Genomic DNA, 23,319 nt, shown 5'->3' on the forward strand with positions numbered 1-23,319 from the left:
GACGCTGTAAGATGATAGCACAAAGACAAAGGGATTTCAAAGGTAACCTTGAAACAGAACTTCCGTACGGTAACAACGTTTAAAAAAAGCTTTTCGAAATTGAAATACGATACGAAAGGTTTCCCAGGGCTTTTTTGGCCATAATCTCTGTCTTGATTTCTTAACTTTACTCTTGCTTATTCTCGTCTGGGTGTCCAAGTACGGGGGATGTGCAATGTCAACACACACAGACCTTCACCCAAGATTGAGGAGGAGAGACCTAGTATGCCTAGATTTAAGACCATGGGGACACAGGAGCCGGGCTCGGCCATTCGACCCATCTACACTGCTAGTCTTCTGATTTATTATCCCTCTCAAGCCCCCATTCTCCTGCATTTTCCTCCTGCACAGGACCGAAAAAAAGTTGCAGAGGGTTGTAAATCTAGTCGGCTCCATCTTGGCTACTAGCCTACAAAGTACCCAGGTCATCTTCAGGGAGCGGTGTCTCAGAAAGGCAGCGTCCATTGTTAACGACCTCCAGCACCCAGGGCATGCCCTTTTCTCACTGTTACCATCAGGGAGGAGGTACAGGAGTCTGAAGACACACACTCAGCGATTCAGGAACAGCTTCTTCCCGTCTGCCATCAGGGAGGAGGTACAGGAGCCTGAAGACACACACTCAACGATTCAGGAACAACTTCTTCCCCTCTGCCATCAGGGAGGAGGTACAGGAGCCTGAAGGCACACACTCAGCGATTCAGGAACAGTTTCTTCCCCTCTGTCATCCGGTTCCTAAATGGACAGTGCCCCTTGGAAACGACCTCACTTTTTTAAATATGTATTATTCTGTTTGTAAACGATTTTAATCCATTCAATATACGTATACTGTATTCGATTTACTTAATTATTTTTTCTACTATATTATGTATTGCATTGAACTGCTGCTAAGTTAACAAATTTCACGACACATGCCGGTGATAATAAACCTGATTCTGATTATTAACATTTGACATTCCTAAACGAGAACCTATGAAACTCCGCTTGAAGTACTCCAAAGCGTCTGTGGCAACGAATTCCACCGATGCACCGCCCTCTGTCAAAGGGAATCCCTCCTCATCTCTGTTCTAACAGGACGTCCTTCTATCCTGAGGCTGTGCCCTCTGGTCCTAGACTCCCCCACTTTGGGAATTCCCCTCTCCAGCTTGTCAGGGTGGGAGATGCCTGTGCGTGGGGCGGAGTCGGTCAGTCGTTGGGGAGAGGGGGAGGGGGTGCACATTTCTGCTGCTGCCCACGCCCCGAGTGACCCCAGACGCCCCCAGTCCCAGCTGGTACGCAAGGCCGCTAAACGGGGTAAGTAACAGGCACGAGAAATGCCAGAGCAACTCAGCTGGTCAGGGAGCATTTAAAGAGTCGATGCTTCAAGCCGAGACCGGTTATCCGGGTTCGGCCCGAAAAGGAGCACAACTTGCTCACACCAGAACTTACTATTATTTAATTATTTATGGTTCTATATTGCTATATTTCTACACTATTCTTGGTTGGTGCGGCTGTAACGAAACCCAATTTCCCTCGGGATCAATAAAGTATGTCTGTCTGTCTGTCTTTCTCACCCCAGAGCAGGAGACTTTCCAAGAGAGGGTTTCCATAGGCTTAAAGATTTATCACGTGTACGTCGAGGGAGGGACTGCGGGTGCCTCCACGCTGCCCACAGTTTACTAACCCGAACCGGCGCGGTCACGGGAAGGTCGCAAGGACTGCCCCGGGTGGCAGTACCGTATCGCCCCAAAACATTTTTCTTCCCATACCGGGAGTCGAACCCGGGCCGCCTGGGTGAAAACCAGGAATCCTAACCGCTAGACCATATGGGAGACTCTGAACCCGCAGCGCGCGATACCAGGAAATTTGGGGGAAATGACTTTTGTCACAGAGATGTTGATAAATGACTGTAGCGAGCTGCGTAAAAAAACAATGTTAAAAAAAAATCATTTCGCAATCCTTACGAAAGGCTTCTCACTTTTGTTTTTGGCCGTGGTCTCTGTCTTCCTTTCTCAACTTTACTCTCGGTTATTGTTGAGTGGGTCTGTAAGTACCAGACCCACACACAAGATATATGCACACACACACACTAATAGTATTTTACCCAGTGTTGAGGAACGGAGAACTAGAATGCTCAGCTTTAAGACCATAAGGTGGAGGGGCAAATAGGCCATTCTCTCCGAACCGGGGTGGCAGGTGCCCCAGGCGTGGGTCCCGCGTGGATTTCTTCTCTGATGGGACTGGGACGAGCAGTTCCATGAGCAGGGAGGGTGGGATCCTTAATGATATGGCTGACCCTTTCTGTATAAACATGAAAGTAGTTGCCAGTGATGCCGTAGGTAGTTTTAACTACCCGCAGTAGAACGTCCCTGTTCGGCACAGTTCAGTTTCCATATCAATAAGGTCCGACTCGATGGAGATACAAGGAACATCTTTTATTCTGCATGCCATCCATTCAGATTTTTCCCTGGATTCCCCTTCCCGCTTCCCATTCCCATGCTGACATGTCAGTCCGTGGCTTCCTCGACTGTCGCGATGAGACCACACTCAGGTTGGAGGAGCAACACCTCATATTCCGGCTGGGTAGCCTCCGACCCGATGGCATGGACATCGGTTTCCCAAACTTCCGGTAATGTCCCCCCTTTTCCCATCCGCTTTTCCCTCTCTCACTTTGCCCGACCCTCGCCTCCCTCTGGTGCTCCGTCCCGCTTTTCCTTTCTTCCATGGTCCTCCGTCTCTTTAACCAACTTCCCACCTCTTTACTTTAACCCCCCTCCCCCCCCCCCCACCAATCACCGACCCAGGTTTCACCAATCACCTGGTGTTTCTCTCTCCCCTCCCCCCACCACCCTTTAAATCTTCTCCTCAGCTTTTCTTTCCCCTCCAGTCCTGCCGAAGGGTTTCGGCCCGAAACGTCGACTGTTCACACTTTTCCATAGATGCTGCCCGGCCTGCTGAGTCCCTCCAACATTTTGTCTCTGTTGCTCGGATTGCCAGCACCCACAGATTTTCTCTCGTTTGGAAACCTCTGCTCTCTCTGGGAAAGTTTCGAACTCTTGTGTGGGGAGGAGGGAGAGTCCCCCTCCCCCAAATCCCTCTCTCCATTCTCCACATCCCCCGCCCCCCACCTTCTCCCGGCCCTTCTTCCTCTCGGTCGCGGGGTGGGCCCGTTGCAGCCGAAGTCTCCTACTTCGGGCTTGTTCCGTTGCTGACGGGTTGCGCGGCGCCTTCTGAGACACGGAGCTGCCGCGGGAGATGCAGGTGAGGAGGGAGGTGGGGGTTCTGCAGTCTACTTTCCTGCGGGGGGGGGGGTCGCACCCGTGTGTGGAAAAGAGGTTGAAAGTCGCCCCTCAAAACCCTTTATACTGTCGCTATTATCTTTCACCCTCTTCCATGTGGTCCAGCGGTTAGGGTTTCTGCTTTACACCCAGACACACCGGGTTCGAGTCCCGGTCTAGGCACTGTTCGCCGTTCCCCAGCCAGCGAACGTCAGCGGCTGCTCCATTACCCCCAGTGTCAGCGAGGGTCAGATGAGACAGCCGAAGGTTTTTTTTTAAGGGATTGCTTTTGTTTTGATAGTTTTCGTTCTATCCATTATGATTTTTATTGGAGTATGGGAACCGGAGTTACAATCATATTCGTTTCTTTTTCAAATTAAATATACGGAGTGGCTCACTTCACTCACCGCACTCCTGAACTAATCACTGACCCCAACCTACAGACTAACTTCAAGGACTCTGCACACACGCTCCTCAATATGATTTATATATTGATTAATTTGCTGCTTGTCCGTTTATGTCAGTCTGTCTCTCTGTACTAGTGTGATATGTTTATTCTCTGCATGTGTCAAGTTTATTCCCTTTTGTACATTAGTTGCTTGTCCGGCTTTGTGGGCAGTTTCACACTGATTCTATTGGCTTTCGCTATTTACTGAGAATGCCCGCAAGAAAATGGATCTCGGCCGACCTAAACATGGACGCACTTTGATAATAACATTTGCTTCGCGCCTTGACGTTGAACTTTGAAGACGAGGACGAGGAGCAAATCTTGAACCCTGAACGTGATTGGAAATCGGTTTATGATTGTACCGCGTGCCGAGGTTCCGGGGGGAAATATCTTTCCTCTCACACGCCGTCGGTCCCGATCACACCAACACATTGAGGTGGGACGGAGTGGAGGTCGAGTCAAGGTCAATTCAACTCAAGATTATTGAAATTTAATTATATACATGTATATAACGTAGATAACCATGCGATGTATGTAGAATCAAGACAACGTTTCTACGAACCAGCCTGTACAGCACAGTAGTACACACAGTAAGTTATGAATATAAGGATAACATCTACAAATGAATTACGCAAAAATACACAAATGAAAGTGCGCAATTTAAATATTGTCAGGTACAGAACAGATTAACCAGTGACACTATCTATGAATGCGATGTGGCAGGGGGTTCAGAAGCCTGACGGCCTGAGGGAAGAAACTGTTTCCCATCCTGACCGTTCCTGTCTTTATGCATCGGAGTCTCCTGCCCGATGGTAGAAAGTCAGAGAGGATGCTGGATGGACGGGTGGGATCCTGGATAATACTAAGGGCCCTGCGTACGCAGCGCTCCTGATAAATGCCCCCGATTCTGAAACGCCCAATGTTTTCTGAGCCGCCCCCACCCCCACCGCCAGCCTAAACGCATCCTTAAAACGTTTCACAATTGGAATGAGAAAAAGGCATTGATGCAGGATCGGGCGAATCGGCCCATCGGGTCTGCTCGCCACTCCATTGTGGCGAATTTAATATCCATCTCAATGCCACTTTCCTGCTTATCCACATGACCGCATGAATAGGAGTAGAATGAGGCCATTTGGCCCATCGATTCTGTTCCGCCATTTCCTCATGGCCCAGCCAATTCCCCTCTCAGCCCCAATCTCGGCTTTCAGAATCAGAATCAGGTTTATTATCACCGGCATGTGTCGTGAAATTTGTTAACTTAGCGGCAGTTCAATGCGATACATGATATAGAAATAATAAAATAATAAATACTTCAGTAAATCTATTTACGGTATACGCATATTGAATAGATTTAAATCGTGCAAAAACAGAAATAATTGCATATTTTAAAAGTGAGGTAGTGTCCAAGGGTCCAATGTCCATTTAGGAGTCGGATGGCAGAGGGGAAGAAGCTGTTCCTGAATCGTTGAGTGTGTGTCTTCAGGCTCCTGTACCTCCTCCCTGATGGCAGAGGGGAAGAAGCTGTTCCTGAATCGCTGAGTGTGTGCCTTCAGGCTCCTGTACCTCCTCCCTGATGGCAGAGGGGAAGAAGCTGTTCCTGAATCGTTGAGTGTGTGTCTTCAGGCTCCTGTACCTCCTCCCTGATGGCAGAGGGGAAGAAGCTGTTCCTGAATCGCTGAGTGTGTGTCTTCAGGCTCCTGTACCTCCTCCCTGATGGCAGAGGGGAAGAAGCTGTTCCTGAATCGCTGAGTGTGTGTCTTCAGGCTCCTGTACCTCCTCCCTGATGGCAGAGGGGAAGAAGCTGTTCCTGAATCGTTGAGTGTGTGTCTTCATGCTCCTGTACCTCCTCCCTGATGGCAGAGGGAAAGAAGCTGTTCCTGAATCGTTGAGTGTGTACCTTCAGGCTCCTGTACCTCCTCCCTGATGGCAGACGGGAAGAAGCTGTTCCTGAATCGTTGAGTGTGTGTCTTCAGGCTTCTGTACCTCCTCCCTGATGGCAGAGGAGAAGAAGCTGTTCCTGAATCGCTGAGTGTGTGGCTTCAGGCTCCTGTACCTCCTCCCTGATGGCGGAGGGGAAGAAGCTGTTCCTGAATCGCTGAGTGTGTGCCTTCAGGCTCCTGTACCTCCTCCCTGATGGCGGAGGGGAAGAAGCTGTTCCTGAATCGTTGAGTGTGTGTCTTCAGGCTTCTGTACCTCCTCACTGATGGTAACAGTGAGAAAAGGGCATGCCCTGGGTGCTGGAGGTCCTTAATAATGGACGCTGCCTTTCTGAGACGCCGCTGCTTAAAGATGTAATGTTACATTGTAAGGTAGTACCCAAAACGGAGCCAACTGCAGTTAAGTCAAGTCAAGTCACTTTTATTGTCATTTCGACCATAACTGCTGGTACAGTACACAGTAAAAACGAGAAAACGTTTTTCAGGACCATGGTGTTACATGACACAGTACAAAAACTAGACTGAACTACGTAAAATACAACACAGAGAAAGCTACACTAGACTACAGACCTACCCAGGACTGCGTAAAGTGCACAAAACAGTGCAGGCATTACAATAAATAATAAACAGGACAATAGGGCAGTAAGGTGTCAGTCCAGGCTCTGGGTATTGAGGAGTCTGATAGCTTGGGGGAAGAAACTGTTACATAGTCTGGTCGTGAGAGCCCGAATGCTTTGGTGCCTTTTTCCAGACGGCAGAAGGGAGAAGAGTTTGTATGAGGGGTGCGTGGGGTTCTTCATAATGCTGTTTGCTTTGCGGGTGCAACGTGTAGTGTAAATGTCCGTGGTGGCGGGAAGAAAGACCCCGATGATCTTCTCAGCTGACCTCACTATCCGCTGCAGGGTCTCGCGATCCGAGACGGTGCAATTTCCGAACCAGGCAGTGATGCAGCTGCTCAGGATGCTCTCAATACAACCCCTGTAGAATGTGATGAGGATGGGGGGTGGGAGATGGACTTTCCTCAGCCTTCGCAGAAAGTAGAGATGCTGCTGGGCTTTCTTTGCTATGGAGCCGGTGTTGAGGGACCAGGTGAGATTCTCCGCCAGGTGAACACCAAGAAATTTGGTGCTGTTTACGATCTCTACCGAGGAGCCGTCGATGTTCAGCGGGGAGTGGTCGCTCCATGCCCTCCTGAAGTTACAACCCTCTGCAGCTTCTTTCGGCCCTGTGCAGTAGCAACACCTCCCCCACCACACCCTAGACAGTGATGCAGCCTATCAGAATGCTCTCTACAGTTCAACTATAGAAGTTTTTGAGTGTATTTGTTGACATGCCAAATCTCTACAAACTCCTATTGAAGTATAGTCACTGTCTTGCCTTCTTTATAACTGCATCGACATGTTGGGACCAGGTCAGATCCTCAAAGATCTTGACACCCAGGAAATTGAAACTGCTCACTCTCTCCACTTCTGATCCCTCTATGAGGATTGGTATGTGTTCCTTCGTCTTACCCTTCCTGAAGCCCCCAATCACTATCTCCCGTGTGTGAGAGACATCTCAAAGAAACTGGGTTTCAAAAGACATTAGCGTGGGGGGTGTGAGAGCGGTACGGACACACGGTCCCGGGTCTCATACCCTGTCCTCTGCCTCTTGAGCCCTCAGGATATCGAAAGGACTAGAGGGAGTGGACGGAGCGCGGGGAGTATAGGATCAGAGGGCACAGCCTCAGAAAAGAGGAACGTCGCCTGAGAATAGAGACGAGGGGAAACTTCTTTAGACAATAGGTGCAGGAGTAGGCCCTTCGGCCCTTCGAGCCAGCACCGCCATTCAATGTGATCGTGGCTAATAATCCACAATCAGTACCCCGTTCCTGCCTTCTCTCCATATCCCTTGACTCCGCCATCTTTAAGAGCCTAGTGAAGACAGATCCAAAGTACCTGTTCAACTCATCTGCCATTTCCTTGTCCCCCATAATAAATTCACCCGTTTCTGCCTTCAAGGGCCCAACTTTGGTCTTAACTAATTATTTTCCTCTTCACATACCTAAAGAAGCTTTTACTATCCTCCTTTATATTCTTGGCTCGCTTACCTTCGTACCTCATCTTTTCTCCCTGTATTGCCTTTTTAGTTATCTTCTGTTGCTTTTCCCAATCCTCTGGCTTCCCGCTCATCTTTGCTATGTTATACTTCATCTCTTTTATTTTTATACTGTCCTTGACTTCCCTTGTTAGCCACGGTCGCCCCCTACTCCCCTTAGAATCTTTCTTCCTCTTTGGAATGAACTGATCCTGCACCTTCTGTATTATTCCCAGAAATACCTGCCATCGTTGTTCCACTGTCATCCCTGCTAGGGTATCCTTCCAGTCAACTTTGGCTAGTTCCTCACTCATGGCTCCATAGTCCCCTTTGTTCAACTGTAATACTGACATTTCCTATTTTCCCTTCTCCCTCTCAAATTGTAGATTAAATCTTATCATATTATGGTCACTACCTCCTAATGGATCCGTTACCTCGAGTTCCCTTATCAGATCCGGTTCATTACACAACACTAGATCCAGAATTGCCTTCACCCTGGTAGGCTCCAGTACAAGCTGCTCTAAGAATCCATCTCGGAGGCACTCCAAAAACTCCCTTTCTTGGGGTCCAGTACCAACCTGATTTTCCCAGTCTACCTGCATGTTGAAATCCCCCATTACAACCGTAGCATTACCTTTGCGACATGCTAATTTTAGCTCTTGATTCAACTTTCACCCTACATCCAGGCTACTGTTTTGGGGCCTGTAGAAAACTCCCATTAGGGTCTTTTTGCCCTTACAATTTCTCAGTTTTATCCATACTGACTCTACATCTCCTGATTCTATGTCACCCTTGCAGGGGACTGAATTTCATTTCCAACCAACAGAGTCACCCCACCCCCTCTGCCCACCTGTCTGTCCTTTTGATGGGACGATTACCCTTGAATATTCATTTCCCAGCCCTGGTCCTCTTGCAGCCATGTCTCTGTTATCCCTACAACATCATACTTGCCGATTTCCAACTGAGCCTCAAGCTCATCCACTTTATTCCTTATACTTCGTGCATTTATATATAATACTTTTAATTCATTACTCCTCTTGCTTCTCACACCGATCCCTATTGCACTTAGCCATACACTCCGATCCCTTCCTGAGCTTTCTGCCCTTTAAATTCTGTTGTCTTTCTTAACTTTTCTTATTCTCTTTCCCTTTAACTCCATCCTTATATTTCCAATTCGTCTCCTCCCCCCCCCCCCACCCCACTTATTAGTTTAAACACACCCGTGTGGCAGTGGCAAACTGCCTGTCAGAAAGCTGGTCCCCCGCCCGTTAAGGTGCAACCCGTCTCCTTTGTACAGTTCCAGACCCCAAAACAGATCCCAGAAGGTGGTGAATCTGTGCGATACCTTCGCGTGTATTTTAAGAAGAAGTTGATAGGTTCCTGATTCAGTAAGGGCGTCAAAGGTGACTCACAGGGAAAGGCAGGGGAAAGGGATAGAGAGGGGAAGTAACTCAGCCATAATGGAGCGGATTCGATGGGCCAGATGGCCTGATTCTGCTACTGTGTCTTCTGATCCTGAAAGATTCAGAACGTCCCATCCTAGAATCTTTTTTAAGAACGTGATTACGTTGGACAGGACGCGAGAACATTGGATGTTTCAGGGACTGAAATGCAGGAAAGACTAAACTGCCTGCGGCTGTGTCCCTAGGGCAGAGGGGAGAGCTTATAGAGGTTTATAATATTGTTCATAGTCACAGTCCTCTGTGTCAGACACCCTGAGCCAATAGGCTGGTCCTGGACTTATTTCCACTTGGCATAATTAACTTATTATTATTATTTAATTATTCATGGTTTTATATCGCTATATTTCTTCACTTTTCTTGGTTGGTGCAGCTGTAACGGAACCCAATTTCCCCTCGGGATCAATAAAGTGTGTCTGTCTGTATTTCTCACCCCAGAGCAGGAGCCTTTCCAAGAGAGGGTTTCCATAGGCTTAAAGATTTGTCACGTGTGCGTCGAGGGAGGGACTGCGAGTGCCGCCACGCTGCCCACAGTTTACTAACCCGAACCGGCGCGGTCACGGGAAGGTCGCACGGACTGCCCCGGGTGGCAGTACCGTATCGCCCCAAAACATTTACTTCCCATACCGGGAGTCGAACCCGGGCCGCCTGGGTGAAAACCAGGAATCCTAACCGCTAGACCATATGGGAGATGACGACAGAGTGCCGCGGAAATACAAAGCAATTTGAGAGACGACTTCTTCACGCAGAGGGCGGTGTTTAGACTTGAATTGCTTTGAATTGACTTTATTTCTTAACATCCTTCGTAAAAAAATTCTTCACGTTCCGTCTCCTTCTAAATGTGCAACGTGCAATCAATCAATCCTGGCAATTTATAATAAACAGAACAGTCAGTGTAACTCAGAAATCACTCAGATCAGCGTGGGTTTATCAGTCTGATGGCCGTGCCCAGTAAAAGATCCCTGGACACGGAGGGGAAACCTATCGAGAGATGCAGGCCAAAGACGGGTAAAAGGAAGTGCTTCTGCTGAGCAAACGGTCGATCGGACCCCACTGGCCTCAGGACCTGTTCCCGCGTTCTTTGGGTCCATCATTATCCTGAAATACTCAGCCGTCATAGTTTCTCAGTGACTTGGCCGCTAGTGTTTGTCGAGGATAAGAGGCATAGATTTCAGACCATTATACAATAAGACATGGGAACAGAGTTAGGCCGTTCGGCCCGTTGACTCTGCTAGACTATTCATCATGGCTGACTTATTACCCCTCTCAACCCCCTGCCCCCCGTAACATTGGTTTCTCTTCCTAATCAAAAACCTATCCACTTCCACTTTAAATATACCCAATGGCCCGGCCTGGCCTCCACAGATTCACCGCCCCTTGGCTAAAGAAATTCTACCTCACCTCTGTTCTAAAGGGAGGTCCCCCTACTCTGAGGCTGTGCCCTCTGGCCCCCACCCCACACCCCCCCCCACGACAGTCAGATAGTTATGTACATAGATAGATAGGGAGAGAGAGACAGAGTGAGAGAGAGAGAGAGAGAGAGAGAGAGAGAGAGAGAGAGAGCGAGAGAGAGAGAGAGACTGTCATCTATCTATCTATCTGTGTTTCTATGTATGTAGGGGAGAGGGCGAAGGGTGGGAGGAGAAAGGGAGGGGAGGGGGGGAAGGGGGACTGGGAGAGTGGGGAGTGCTGGATGAGGAGCGGAGGGTGAGGGGAGGGGAAAGTGGGAGAGGGGAGAGGAGAAAGTGGGAGGGGGAGAGGGGAAATCAGCCAGCGTTCCTGCTTCCCATCACTGCTCGGTGACCCCTGGATCGGAGAGGGGGGGGGGAGATCAGCCAGGGTCACAGAGAATGAGCATTGTTAAGTCCGCCTCCTACTCCTGGATCTATCGAGTTCGGTTGTGGCTGGGGCTGTGACTGGGGAGCTCCTTCGCCAGGATTGCGGCTGTACCCAGTCTCTGGGATCATGCTGTGTAGAATAATCCCTCCCCACTCCGCGCCCCAGGTTTCCTCTACACCAGCGGTGACTGCACCTTAAGGTTGCGTCGCTGGGGTTTCGGGAAAGGGAGATGCGGGTGACCGGCCAGATTCCATAGAACACTACGGCACAGTACAGGCCCTTCAGCCCTTCATGTGCCGACCCATATAATCCTTAAAAAAAAGTCCTAAAACCACACTACCCCATAACCCTCCATTACTCTTTCATCCATGTGCCTGTCCAAGAGGCTCTTAAATACCCCTAATGTTTTAGCCTCCACCACCATCCCTGGCAAGTCATTCCAGGCACTCACAACCCTCTGTGTAGAAAAACTTACCCCTGATGTCTCCCCTAAACTTCCCTCCCTTAATTTTGTACATATGCCCTCTGGTGTTTGCTATTGGTGCCCTGGGAAACAGGTACTTACTATCCACCCTATCTATGCCCCTCATAATCTTGTAGACCTCTATCAAGTCCCCTCTCATTCTTCTACGCTCCAAAGAGAAAAGTCCCAACTCTGCTAACCTTGCTTCATATGACTTGTTCTCCAAACCAGGCAACATCCTGGTAAATCTCCTCTGCACCCTCCCCATAGCTTCCACATCCTTCCTATAATGAGGTGACCAGAATTGAACACAATACTCTAAGCGCTGTCTCACCAGAGATTTGTAGAGTTGCAACATGACCTCTCTACTCTTGAACTCAATCCCCCTGTTTATGCAGCCTAGGCATAGGCTTTCTTAACCACCCTATCAACCTGCGCAGCGACCTTGGATTTAAACCTCAAGGTCCCTTTGGTCATCCACACTCTTAAGTAACTGACCATTAATCCTGTACTCAGTCTTCTGGTTTGTCCTTCCAAAATGCATCACCTCACACTTGTCCGGATTGAACTCCATCTGCCATTTTTTCTGCCCAACTCTGCAGCCTGTCTATATCCTCTTGTCGCCTTCGACAACCTGAAGCTCCATCCTCAACTCCTCCAATCTTCGTGTCATCCGCAAACTTACTCACCCATCCTTCCGCCTCTACATCCAGGTCATTTATAAAAATCACAAATAGCAGGGAACCCAGGACAGATCACCGACGGTAGTTGTGGAATACTTTCCTTCCACAACTACCCTCTGCTTTCTTCCTTTAAGTCAATTTTTTAAAATCCAAGGCCGCTTATCCCATGCTTCATAACTTTCCGGATGAGTCTTCCGTGAGGGACCTTTTCAAATGCCTTCGATGAGAGAACTTTGATTTCAAGTGAAGACTCAGCTGCTGGACTAATGAACTGGGATAACTGTGGTTCGGCCCTATTCCGCTCGTTCCCTGTCTGAGCTCCCGGGGCTCTGCGGCTCCGCCCCTCTGTCTCCTGGTCTCCCTCTGACTCCGGACGAGCACTGAAGGCAGCGCACCCTTGCGGGCGGAGGACAATGAAGGAGCGCCACAAAGTGGGGTGGGCGGTACTGAGTCTGCCTAGGGGGGCGCCACTGAGACGGTACAGTACTAAGGGGGAAGGACGGTAAATCTGTACGGGCGGCAGCGAGGTGGAGCGGCACACTGTGGGAGATGAGGCGAGCAGGGGGAGCCCCACTGACGGTGTGTCCGGGGGAAGCGTCAGGGCCTGTGATACTATCAGAGACAAGCGAGAGGAGGGGAGGCGCACCCAGAGATAAGGGAGGGACGGTGCAGAGGGAGTTCAGGACGGGTGACGAGTTCAGAGACTGTCTGACTGGCATCAGTGGTCGCATAACGAGGAATTGTGCAGGAATCAGTGTAGGTTGCATTTGGGTCCGCTGTCATTATGACAAGGGGCAAGGGGGCTAAGCTGATGGAGATCATTTTGAACACCACTTCGTGGCTTTGACGCCTTTCTGCTCCCCCTCCCGCACCCCAACCACCCCCACCCCCACCCAGCCACCCGAATCACGGCTGATAACACCGCCCAGATTAGTGCCGCCGGCAATCTTGGAACAATGAACACCCTCCCCCAAATCCAGACGCAATGGATTGAGGTTCATGATTGAAGTTCGGTTTGCAGCCCCCAGGCTCAGTGTACCCCAAGATCAACGCCAGGTTGGCGTGATTGGGGAATGTGTGATGGGGAGGGGGGGTAGATGGGTGAAAGCAGCGGTGATTCTGCAGAAACTTGGAAACAGAGTAATCGAGAAGTAGACCACAGAAACAGGCTCTTCGGCCCATCTAGTCCGTGCCAAAACCACTTAAACGGCCCATACCCATCGCACCATACCCCTACCATCCAGAAATGTACAAAATTCGCAACTGCCCAATCGTCATAGCGACCCCGCGCTCAGCCTTGTCGGTCACATCCTTGTGATCGCGACCGTCTACCCCACGCCGCCACCGCCAACCGCAATCTGCTGATTACTCGCTTCTCCCGTTCGGAGGATGCCAGCAGGGCAGGATATATTCCCGAGCACCTGCCCTCCTCATCTCAGATCGGAGGTGACACCATGCTGCGCAAACTTCCCCGCCTGACCCTCCTGTTGGCGCTGGGCACCGTCGGTGCCTCATGTTTCACTGCGGTAAGTCGTGGAAATGGGATTACTGCAGGAGAATTCCAACTTGCACTGGGAATTAACTGCCTTCGAAACGGAGGTGGGGGCTGCCAGGGTTCCTGCTCCCTATCGTTGCCCCGTGACTCCTGTGTGTGTGTGTGGGGGGGGGGGGGGAAATCAGCCAGGGTTCCTGCTCTGTCACCTGGATTGCGGCTGTACCCAGTCTCTGGGATCTTTCTGTGTAGAATGACCCCCCCCCCCCCACCAATGCTTTCTCCACACCAGTGGTGACCGCACCTTGAATTTGCGTCGCTGGCCCTGATAAACTGTGGGGTTTTCCGGAAAGGGAGGAGGTGGGCGCTACCGAGATGCGGGTGACCGGCGAGATTCGATGTGGTGACCTTAATTCAGGTCCAGGCTCTGGCCGGCTGCTGGACTAATGAACTGGGGTCGACGGCGAACATCATGATGGCCGAGATCGGGACCCTGCGAGGCTTCTACAGATCCGCAGTGTCCGGCGCTGGGACGCAGGTTGAAGGGGATCTAATCGGATTCCAGGTCGATATCGCGCATCCGACCTTTGGGTTTGTGGTGAAGTGGACCACAGGTACGTTCGCCGCTATTCCGCCCGTTCCCTGCCCGAGCTCCCGGGGCTCCGCGGCCCCCTCCCTCTGTCTCCTCGTCTCCCTCTGACTTGAGCACTAAGGTGGCGCACCCCTGCGGGTGGGAGACAGCGAAGGAGCGCCACAACGTGGGGTGGGCAGTACTGAGTCTCCCTCGGTCCGGTGGGAGGGGCGCCACTGAGACAGCACAGCACCTCCGGGGAGGTCGGCAGAACCGAGGGCATCCCATGCTGTGGGATGGGGGTCTGAAGAGGGAGCGCGAGGTGGGGGCGACACACTGTGGGAGCAGGGAGCGTCCCGCTGTGGGAGGGGCGGTACTGAGGCAGGCTATAAAAGTGTCAGGCATTCCGGGTGAAGTGTCAGAATGTGGGAGGGGCTGTACTGAGGGAGAGCTGGACTGCGGGAGGGGCTGTACTGAGGGAGATGCTTACTAAGAGGGGGACGGTGATCTGTTGTAGTAACAGGTTAGACATGATTTTAAAATCCCTTCTGTGCCCAGAGGAGGTCCGGAGGGGAAATTACAGTTTGGACCGGACAGATGTTTGGAGACCAGACTTTGAAGACCATATGGTTAGCCTGATCACATTCCTCCGTCGACACCAACTGGGAGGCGACCGTGTAAGTTCTGAATCTCTTGGGTAAGACGCACAGATCCAGGGGCTGTGTCTCCGTGGGGCAATCTCTCCAGGGCGCCACAGTCCACGGGTTCGTGCCGTCAAATCCCACTCCTGAGATCTGAGCGCAAGGTCAAGGGTGAGGGGGCGCTGCACTGTGCGAGGGAGCGCCACGCTTTGGGAGGGGCTGTGAAGAGGGAGCGCCACGCTTTGGGAGAGGCTGTGAAGAGGGAGCGCCACGCTTTGGGAGGGGCTGTGAAGAGGGAGCGCCACGCTTTGGGAGGGGCTGTGAAGAGGGAGCGCCGCGCTTTGGGAGAGGCTGTGAAGAGGGAGCGCCACGCTTTGGGAGGGGCTGTGAAGAGGGAGCGCCACGCTTTGGGAGGGGCTGTGAAGAGGGAGCGCCGCGCTTTGGGAGAGGCTGTGAAGGGGGAGCGCCACGCTTTGGGAGGGGCTGTGAAGAGGGAGCGCCACGCTTTGGGAGAGGCTGTGAAGAGGGAGCGCCACGCTTTGGGAGGGGCTGTGAAGAGGGAGCGCCGCGCTTTGGGAGAGGCTGTGAAGAGGGAGCGCCACGCTTTGGGAGGGGCTGTGAAGAGGGAGCGCCACGCTTTGGAATTGTTGAATGAGCGTTGTACAATGGAGGGGGGAGCGTTGTACAGTGAGGGGTGGGTAGCGCCGCTTTGTGAGAGGGCGGATGAAGAGGGAGCGTTGTAAAAGGTGGATTGGTGAGGAGGGAGAGTCGCGCTGCTTGAGTGGGTAGTGAAAGAAGAGGGAGGGGCAGAGATAGGGAAGCGCCGACAATGGGAGAGGTGGTGACGGCGGGGTGGGTGAGGGGAGTGAATGAATCCCGAGAGCAGTGAGTCCTGATCTGATGAAGGGGCGGTGGGGAGGGAGTGTGACAACCAACTCCATGACATCCTTGGGTGGTGAAAGGCGCTACAGAAATAGAGGGATTCCACCTTGAAATGCGGCGACTCAACAAGATTTTAGCTCCGGTGCAAACGGCTGGGAAATTCTCCGCACCGGGAGAGAGGGTCCACAATTCCTGGCTTTGTCGCCGGTCGACGGGTCACACGGGACGGGTAACTCCGTGATTCACCAAAGGGATAGTCCGACACTCGATCCATAACCCCAACTGTTCCTGCCGTGTGATGGGACGGTGTAGAAGGAGCTTCACTCTGTGTCTGACCCCGGGAGTGTGTGATGGGACGGTGTGGAGGGAGATTCACTCTGTGTCTGACCCCGGGAGTGTGTGATGGGACGGGGCGGAGGGAGATTCACTCTGTGTCTGACCCCGGGAGTGTGTGATGGGACGGTGTAGAAGGAGCTTCACTCTGTGTCTGACCCCGGGAGTGTGTGATGGGACGGCGTGGAGGGAGCTTCACTCTGTGTCTGACCCCGGGAGTGTGTGACGGGACGGTGCGGAGGGAGCTTCGCTCTGTGTCTGACCCCGGGAGTGTGTGACGGGACGGTGCGGAGGGAGCTTCGCTCTGTGTCTGACCCCGGGAGTGTGTGATGGGACGGTGCGGAGGGAGCTTCACTCTGTGTCTGACCCCGGGAGTGTGTGATGGGACGGTGCGGAGGGAGCTTCACTCTGTGTCTGGCCCCGGGAGTGTGTGATGGGACGGCGCGGAGGGAGCTTCACTCTGTGTCTGAACCCGGGAGTGTGTGATGGGACGGCGCGGAGGGAGCTTCACTCTGTGTCTGACCCCGGGAGTGTGTGATGGGACGGCGCGGAGGGAGCTTCACTCTGTGTCTGACCCCGGGAGTGTGTGATGGGACGGTGTAGAAGGAGCTTCACTCTGTGTCTGACCCCGAGAGTGTGTGATGGGACGGCGTGGAGGGAGCTTCACTCTGTGTCTGACCCCGGGAGTGTGTGACGGGACGGTGCGGAGGGAGCTTCGCTCTGTGTCTGACCCCGGGAGTGTGTGACGGGACGGTGCGGAGGGAGCTTCACTCTGTGTCTGACCCCGAGAGTGTGTGATGGGACGGCGTGGAGGGAGCTTCACTCTGTGTCTGACCCCGGGAGTGTGTGACGGGACGGTGCGGAGGGAGCTTCGCTCTGTGTCTGACCCCGGGAGTGTGTGACGGGACGGTGCGGAGGGAGCTTCGCTCTGTGTCTGACCCCGAGAGTGTGTGATGGGACGGTGCGGAGGGAGCTTCACTCTGTGTCTGGCCCCGGGAGTGTGTGATGGGACGGCGCGGAGGGAGCTTCACTCTGTGTCTGAACCCGGGAGTGTGTGATGGGACGGTGCGGAGGGAGCTTCACTCTGTGTCTGAACCCGGGAGTGTGTGATGGGACGGCGCGGAGGGAGCTTCACTCTGTGTCTGACCCCGGGAGTGTGTGATGGGACGCTGCTTCTGCAGAATTTTGAAATAGTCATCGAGTAGTAGACCGCAGATATAGGCCCTTCGGCCCATCTAGTCCGTACCAAAACCACTTAAACTGCCTGCTCCCGGCGCACTGCACCTGGACTACACCCCTCCATACCCCGACCATCCAGAAATGTGCAAAATTCTGTGTAGTTTTATATGTACGGTTTCGCAAGCGCCCAATCATCATAACTACCCTGCGCTCAACCTTGCCGATCACATCCTTGCCAACCGCAATCTTCTATTTACTCACTTCTCCAATTCGGAGAATTCGAGCTGCGTCATTTTTTTTCTCTCTCTCTCAGAATCCACCCGCGCTCTCCATCTCAGATCGGAGGTGACACCATGCTGCGCCAACTACCCCGCCTGACCCTCCTGTTGGCGCGGGGCATCGCCGGTGACTCCTTGTCGGTGGTAAGTCGTGGGAAATGGGATTACTACAGGAAAATTACGGTCCATTGATTCCTTTCAGCGTTGGGAATTAACTGCCTTCGAAACGTTCCTGCAGGTTCCTGCTCGCCATCTCCGACCCCTGGGTTAGAGAGAGGGGGGAAATCAGCCAGGTCACTGACGGCTCGCCGCTGGGTTCGACAGCGGGAGGGGAGTTAGTCACGGTTTATGCTCCCCAGTCACCGATGGGTCGGAGAGAGGGGGATTCAGCCAGGATTCTTAAGCGTCGGGCACAGAGAATCTATCGAATTCGGTTCCTGCAATTCCCTCAGGGGGCCCCGTCTCAGGCAGCCGGAACTCCTACCCCTGTATTGCGGCTATACCCAGTCTCTGGGATCATGCTGTGTAGAACGACCCCCTCCCCACTCCCCGCCCAAGCCTTCCTCCACTCCACCAGGGGTTGCGTCGCAGGCCCTGATAAACTGCGGGGATTTTCGGGACAGGGAGGAGGTGGGCGCTACCGAGACGCGGGTGACCGGCGAGATTCGATGAGGCGACTTTGCTTTCAGGCCCAGACTCTGACCGGCCGCTGGACTAATGAACTGGGGTCGACGGCGAACATCCTGATGGAAGAGGACGGGACCCTGCGAGGCTTCTACAGGTCCGCAGTGTCCAGCACTGGGACGCAGGCTGAAGGGGAGCTAATCGGAATCCAGGTCGATATCGCGCAGCCGACCTTTGGGTTTATGGTGAAGTGGACTACAGGTACGTTCGCCGCCATTCCGCCCGTTCCCTGCCCGAGCTCCCGGGGCTCTGCGGCCCCCTCCCTCTGTCTCCTCGTCTCCCTCTGACTTGAGCACCTAGGGTGGCGCACCCCTGCGGGTGGGCAACAACGAGGGAGCGCCACAACGTGGGGTGGGCAGTACTGAGTCCCCCTCGGTCCTGTGGGAGGGGACAGCACTCCGGGGAGGACGGGCTGAAGAGGGAGCACCAGGTGGGGGCGACACACTGTGGGAGAGGAGGTGAGCAGGGAGCGCCCCGCAGTGGGAGGGGCGGTACTGCGGGAGGGGCTTACTGAGAGGGTCTTACGGGAGGGCCTGTCCTAACAGGTGAGACATGACTTTAAAATCCTTTCTGTGCCCAGAGGAGGTCCGGGGAGATGTCTCAGTGTGGACCGGGCAGATGTTTGTCATAAAAGGAGCCCAAACTTTGAAGACCATGTGGTTAGCCCGATCACATACCTCCGTCGAACTCAACTGGGAGGCGACCGTGTAAGTTCTGAATCTCTTGGGTAAGACGCGCAGATCCCGGGGCTGTGTCTCCGCGCGGCAATCTCTCCAGGGCGCCACAGTCCACGGGTTCGTGCGGTCAAATCCCACTCCTGAGATCTGAGGGCAAGGTCAAGGCTGAGGGGGCGCTGAACTGTGCGAGTGGGCGCCACGCTATGGGAATGGCTGTGAAGAGGAAGCGCCACGCTGTGGAAGGGTTATTGAGTGAGCGTCATACAGTGGGGGGGAGGCGGGGTAGCGTCGCCCTATGGGAGGATGGATTAAGAGGGAGCATTGTACAGCGTTGGGTGGAGGAGGAGGGAGAGTCGCGCTGCATGAGTGGGTAGTGACAGGGATCGGGAAGCGCCGACAATGGTGAGGACGGGGGCGGGGAGGGGAGTGCGAGGGGAGTGAATGAATGAGTGGGCAGTGATGAAGGGGCGGTGGGGAGGGAGTGTGATATCGAACTCCAGGATATCCTTGGGTGGTGAAAGGCGCTACAGAAATGGAGGGATTCCACCTTGAAATGCGGCGACTCAGCAGGATTTCAGCTCCGGTGCAAACGGCTGGGAAATTCTCCGCACCGGGAGAGAGGGTCCAGAATTCCTGGAGCAAAGGGCTTTGACCCCGGTCCCTGCGTCACACGGGACGGATGACACCGTGACACTCTGACACTCTGTCCATAACCCCATCTGTTCCTGCGGTGGGAGTGTGTGATGGGACGGTGTAGAGGGAGTTTCACTCTAACCCCTTCTGCCTGCGTCACGACTCCCTGTTTTGGGATTACTGGGTGGAAACGTTGACGTTACCCGGACTCCGATGTGACAATTAGATAAAGTGACCGGGGGAAGTGAAGTGGGAACTCTCCAGACTGGATCACCGTGTGAAAGTTGGTGAATGTTCCCGGTTCCTCCTGACTCGTGTCTCTAATCACCTGTCTCTTTCTCCGTTGGAAACAGGACGGGGATGGACGTATTCACTCGCTGTAAGTAGAAGTGTGGATCCGCGGACGGAGACGGCAGTGAGCGGGAATGTGACCCCGGGGAGGAAGGCTCGCAGGGGAGATGGGGCGCCGAATGCGACGGGCACGGCTTCTGCTGAATACTCGCTGCCTTTAACTTTCTGTATCGGCTGATCGTTATAAATCATAATCTCATTAAAAGAAACATTTTAAGCATCAGATTTCGGTGTCGGCTGGACGTGTCTCTCCGTACAGTGAGGGCGGGTGTGGGAAGAGGTGGGAAGGTGTGGACAGATATGGGTAGGTGTGGGCGATGTGTGCAGGTGTGGGAAGAGGTGGGAAGGTTTGGACAGATATGGGTATGTGTGGGTGATGTGTGCAGGTGTGGGAAGAGGTGGGAAGGTTTGGACAGTTATGGGTAGGTGTGGGCGATGTGTGCAGGTGTGGGAAGAGGTGGGGAGGAGTGGACAGTTATGGGTAGGTGTGGGCGATGTGTGCAGGTGTGGGAAGAGGTGGGGAGGAGTGGACAGATATGGGAAGGTGTGGGCGATGTGTGCAGGTGTGGGAAGAGGTGAGAAGGTGTGGACAGTCACAAACTGAGTGAAAGGGCTACGCTGAGGTTAGCTGGGAGATCAGGAGTTCGTCTGTAAGCCTTTGATAAGTCTCTGCTGAAGGGTCAGATAACAGCGGGGTAGCAGCTGTCCTTGAGCCCGGTGGTCCGTGTATTTTCGGCCCGACGGCAGAAAGAGGTATTTTAAAAACGCAAACACGAGGAAATCTGCAGATGCTGGAAATTCAAGCAACACACACAAAATGCTGATGGAACACAGCAGGCCAGGCAGCATCTATAGGGAGAAGTATAGTCGACGTTTCGGGCCGAGACCCTTCGTCAGGACGAACTGAAAGAAGAGATAGTAAGAGATTTGAAAGTAGGAGGGGTAGGGGGAGATACGAAATAATAGAAGAAGACAGGAGGGCGTGGGGTGAAACCTATTGTCATAGGTGCAGGAGTGGGCCATTCGGCCCTTCGAGCCAGCACCGCCGTTCAATGTGATCATGGCTGATCATCCACAATCTGTACCCCGTTCCTGCCTTCTCCCTATATCCCTTGACTCCCCTGTCTTTAAGAGCTCGATCTAACTCTTTCTTGAAAACATCCAGAGAATTGGCTTCCACTGCCTTCTGAGGCAGAGCATTCCACAGATCCACAACTCTCTGGGTGAAAAAGTTTTTCCTCAATTCCGTTCTAAATGGCCTACCCCTTATTCTTAAACTGTGGCCCCTGGTTCTGGACTCCCCCAACATCGGGAACATGTTTCCTGCCTCTAGCGTGTCCAATCCCTTAATAATATCAGATCCCCTCTCATCCTTCTAAATTCCAGTGTATACAAGCCCAGTCGCTCCAATCTGTCAACATATGACAGTCCCGCCATCCCGAGAATCAACCTCGTGAACCTACGCTGCACTCCCTCAATAGCAGGAATGTCCTTCCTCAAATTTTGAGACCAAAACTGAGCACAATACTCCAGGTGTGGTCTCACCAGGGCCCTGTACAGCTGCAGAAGGACCTCTTTGCTCCTATACTCAACTCCCCTTGTTATGAAGGCCAACATGCCATTCGCTTTCTTCACTGCCTGCTGTACCTGCATGCTTACTTTCAGTGACTGATGAACAAGGACACCTAGATCTCGTTGTACTTCCCCTTTTCCTAACTTGACTCCATTTAGATAGTAATCTGCCTTCCTGTTCTTGCCACCAAAGTGGATAACCTCACATTTATCCACATTAAACTGCATCTGCGCACTCACCCAACCTGTCCAAGTCACCCTGCATTCTCCTAACATCCTCCTCACATTTCACACTGCCACCCAGTTTTGTGTCATCTGCAAATTTGCTAATGTTACTTTTAATCCCTTCATCTAAATCATTAATGTATATTGTAAATAGCTGCGGTCCCAGCACCGAGCCTTGCGGTACCCCACTGGTCACTGCCTGCCATTCTGAAAAGGACCCGTTAATCCCTTCTCTTTGTTTCCTGTCTGCCAACGAATTTCCATCCATGTTAATACCCTACCCCCAATACCATGTGCTCCAATTTTACCCACTAATCTCCTAGGTGGGACCTTATCAAAGGTTTTCTGAAAGTCCAGGTACACTACATCCACTGGCTCTCCCTTTTCCATTTTCATTGTTGCATCCTCAAAAAAATACAGAAGATTAGTCAAGAATGATTTCTCCTTCGTAAATCCATGCTGACTCGGACCGATCCTGTTACTGCTATCCAAATGTGCCGCTATTTCATCTTTTATAATTGACTCCAGCATCTTCCCCAGTTGCTTTCTGCTGAGTCTGAGCTATTCAGATCTTAATTGACTTCATTGCACAGTCCAACTACCAAAACCGCCAGAATCTCTCGAGCCAAAGACTCGCACTTTTCTCACAAGGCACTTCCCTCGACAAGGCCGCTCCCCGAGTCAAAGCCTGAAAGCTCCACTCCTTTACTGGCCCACTCACTCACTGGCCGCTAAGAGCCGGAAAAGTGATTGGCAAAAGGGCTGGAGAAGGGAGAGGATCATGGGACGGGAGCTCCAGGGAGAAAGGGGGGGGGGGCATCAGAGGGAGATGGAGAGCAGGCAAGGAGTGATGGGCTCCACCACTATCAGGCATGAACTTCGGATCGCTGCCCCTGCCGTCGATCGCGGCTGCCCCAGTAACCCAGGGCATATTCAAAACCCGGACTCCAGCACCATCAACGCGGGTTCCAACGACCATGGACGGCTTCAAAGCGATTGCGCAACCACCGACTGCAATTCCAGCCTTGAACTCCGGGCCGGGTCTTCACATGCTGCGATTGTGACTCCCGTCTCCCCTTCCCCCACCACCACTCTGCAATCCCCTCTCCCTCAGATCCCATCATCAGCTCCTGGGCCCTCAGCGGCTCCATCTTCCTCTCACCCCAACCCTTCCCTCTCCACTGACACTACCAGCCTCCCTCCCCCCCCTCTGATCCCATCTCTCATCCGTGCCGGGTCTTTACCGTTGCCCTCCGACCTTCATCTCTCTGAGGCAGAGCGCACTGTCCTCAGTAAGGGCCTCTCCTTTGTCCCTCTTCGCCCACACCTCAGTGAGTTCTGCGTCCGCCATGACGCTGAACTCTTCTTCCGCCGACAAGGACTCTCCCACCCGCAAGGATCTTTCTCCCGTCTTCAACCCTCCTCCTCTTCATGGACACCCAGCTCTGGTCCTCTGCCTGCTCTGGGCCTTTTTATTGCTAACTGCCGACAGGACATCAACCATCTCGACTTCACCACACCTTGTGCCAATTCCAACCTCACTCCTTCGGAACACTCTGCTCTCCGCTCCCTCCGCACCAATCCCAACCTCACGATAAAACC

At 52.8% G+C, this 23,319-nt stretch overlaps 1 protein-coding gene and 2 non-coding genes across 4 annotated transcripts; 1 reads left to right on the forward strand and 2 right to left on the reverse strand.

Annotated features, from left to right (window-relative positions):
* Nucleotides 1-1,775: 1,775 nt before the first annotated feature.
* On the reverse strand, nt 1,776-1,847 carry trnae-uuc (transfer RNA glutamic acid (anticodon UUC)). The gene has a single exon. It is a non-coding gene; the product is annotated as a tRNA-Glu (tRNA).
* Nucleotides 1,848-9,832: 7,985 nt separating this feature from the next.
* On the reverse strand, nt 9,833-9,904 carry trnae-uuc (transfer RNA glutamic acid (anticodon UUC)). The gene has a single exon. It is a non-coding gene; the product is annotated as a tRNA-Glu (tRNA).
* A 4,967-nt stretch (nt 9,905-14,871) lies between these two features.
* Nucleotides 14,872-20,089, forward strand: LOC140717681 (avidin-like). Of its 2 annotated transcripts, none has more exons than XM_073031323.1 (4): nt 14,872-14,939; nt 18,265-18,460; nt 18,840-18,966; nt 19,923-20,089. In XM_073031323.1, the coding sequence occupies exons 1-4, from the start codon at nt 14,889-14,891 to the stop codon at nt 19,954-19,956; spliced, it is 408 nt and encodes a 135-aa protein (XP_072887424.1). In that variant the 5' UTR covers nt 14,872-14,888; the 3' UTR covers nt 19,957-20,089. The 2 variants fall into 2 exon arrangements, with proteins under 2 accessions (XP_072887424.1, XP_072887423.1); XM_073031322.1 differs by lacking the exon at nt 14,872-14,939 and adding an exon at nt 17,588-17,719.
* Nucleotides 20,090-23,319: the final 3,230 nt, after the last annotated feature.

The sequence above is a fragment of the Hemitrygon akajei genome, chromosome 28 (genome assembly GCF_048418815.1).
Source record: "Hemitrygon akajei chromosome 28, sHemAka1.3, whole genome shotgun sequence".
NCBI classification, from domain to species: domain Eukaryota; kingdom Metazoa; phylum Chordata; class Chondrichthyes; order Myliobatiformes; family Dasyatidae; genus Hemitrygon; species Hemitrygon akajei.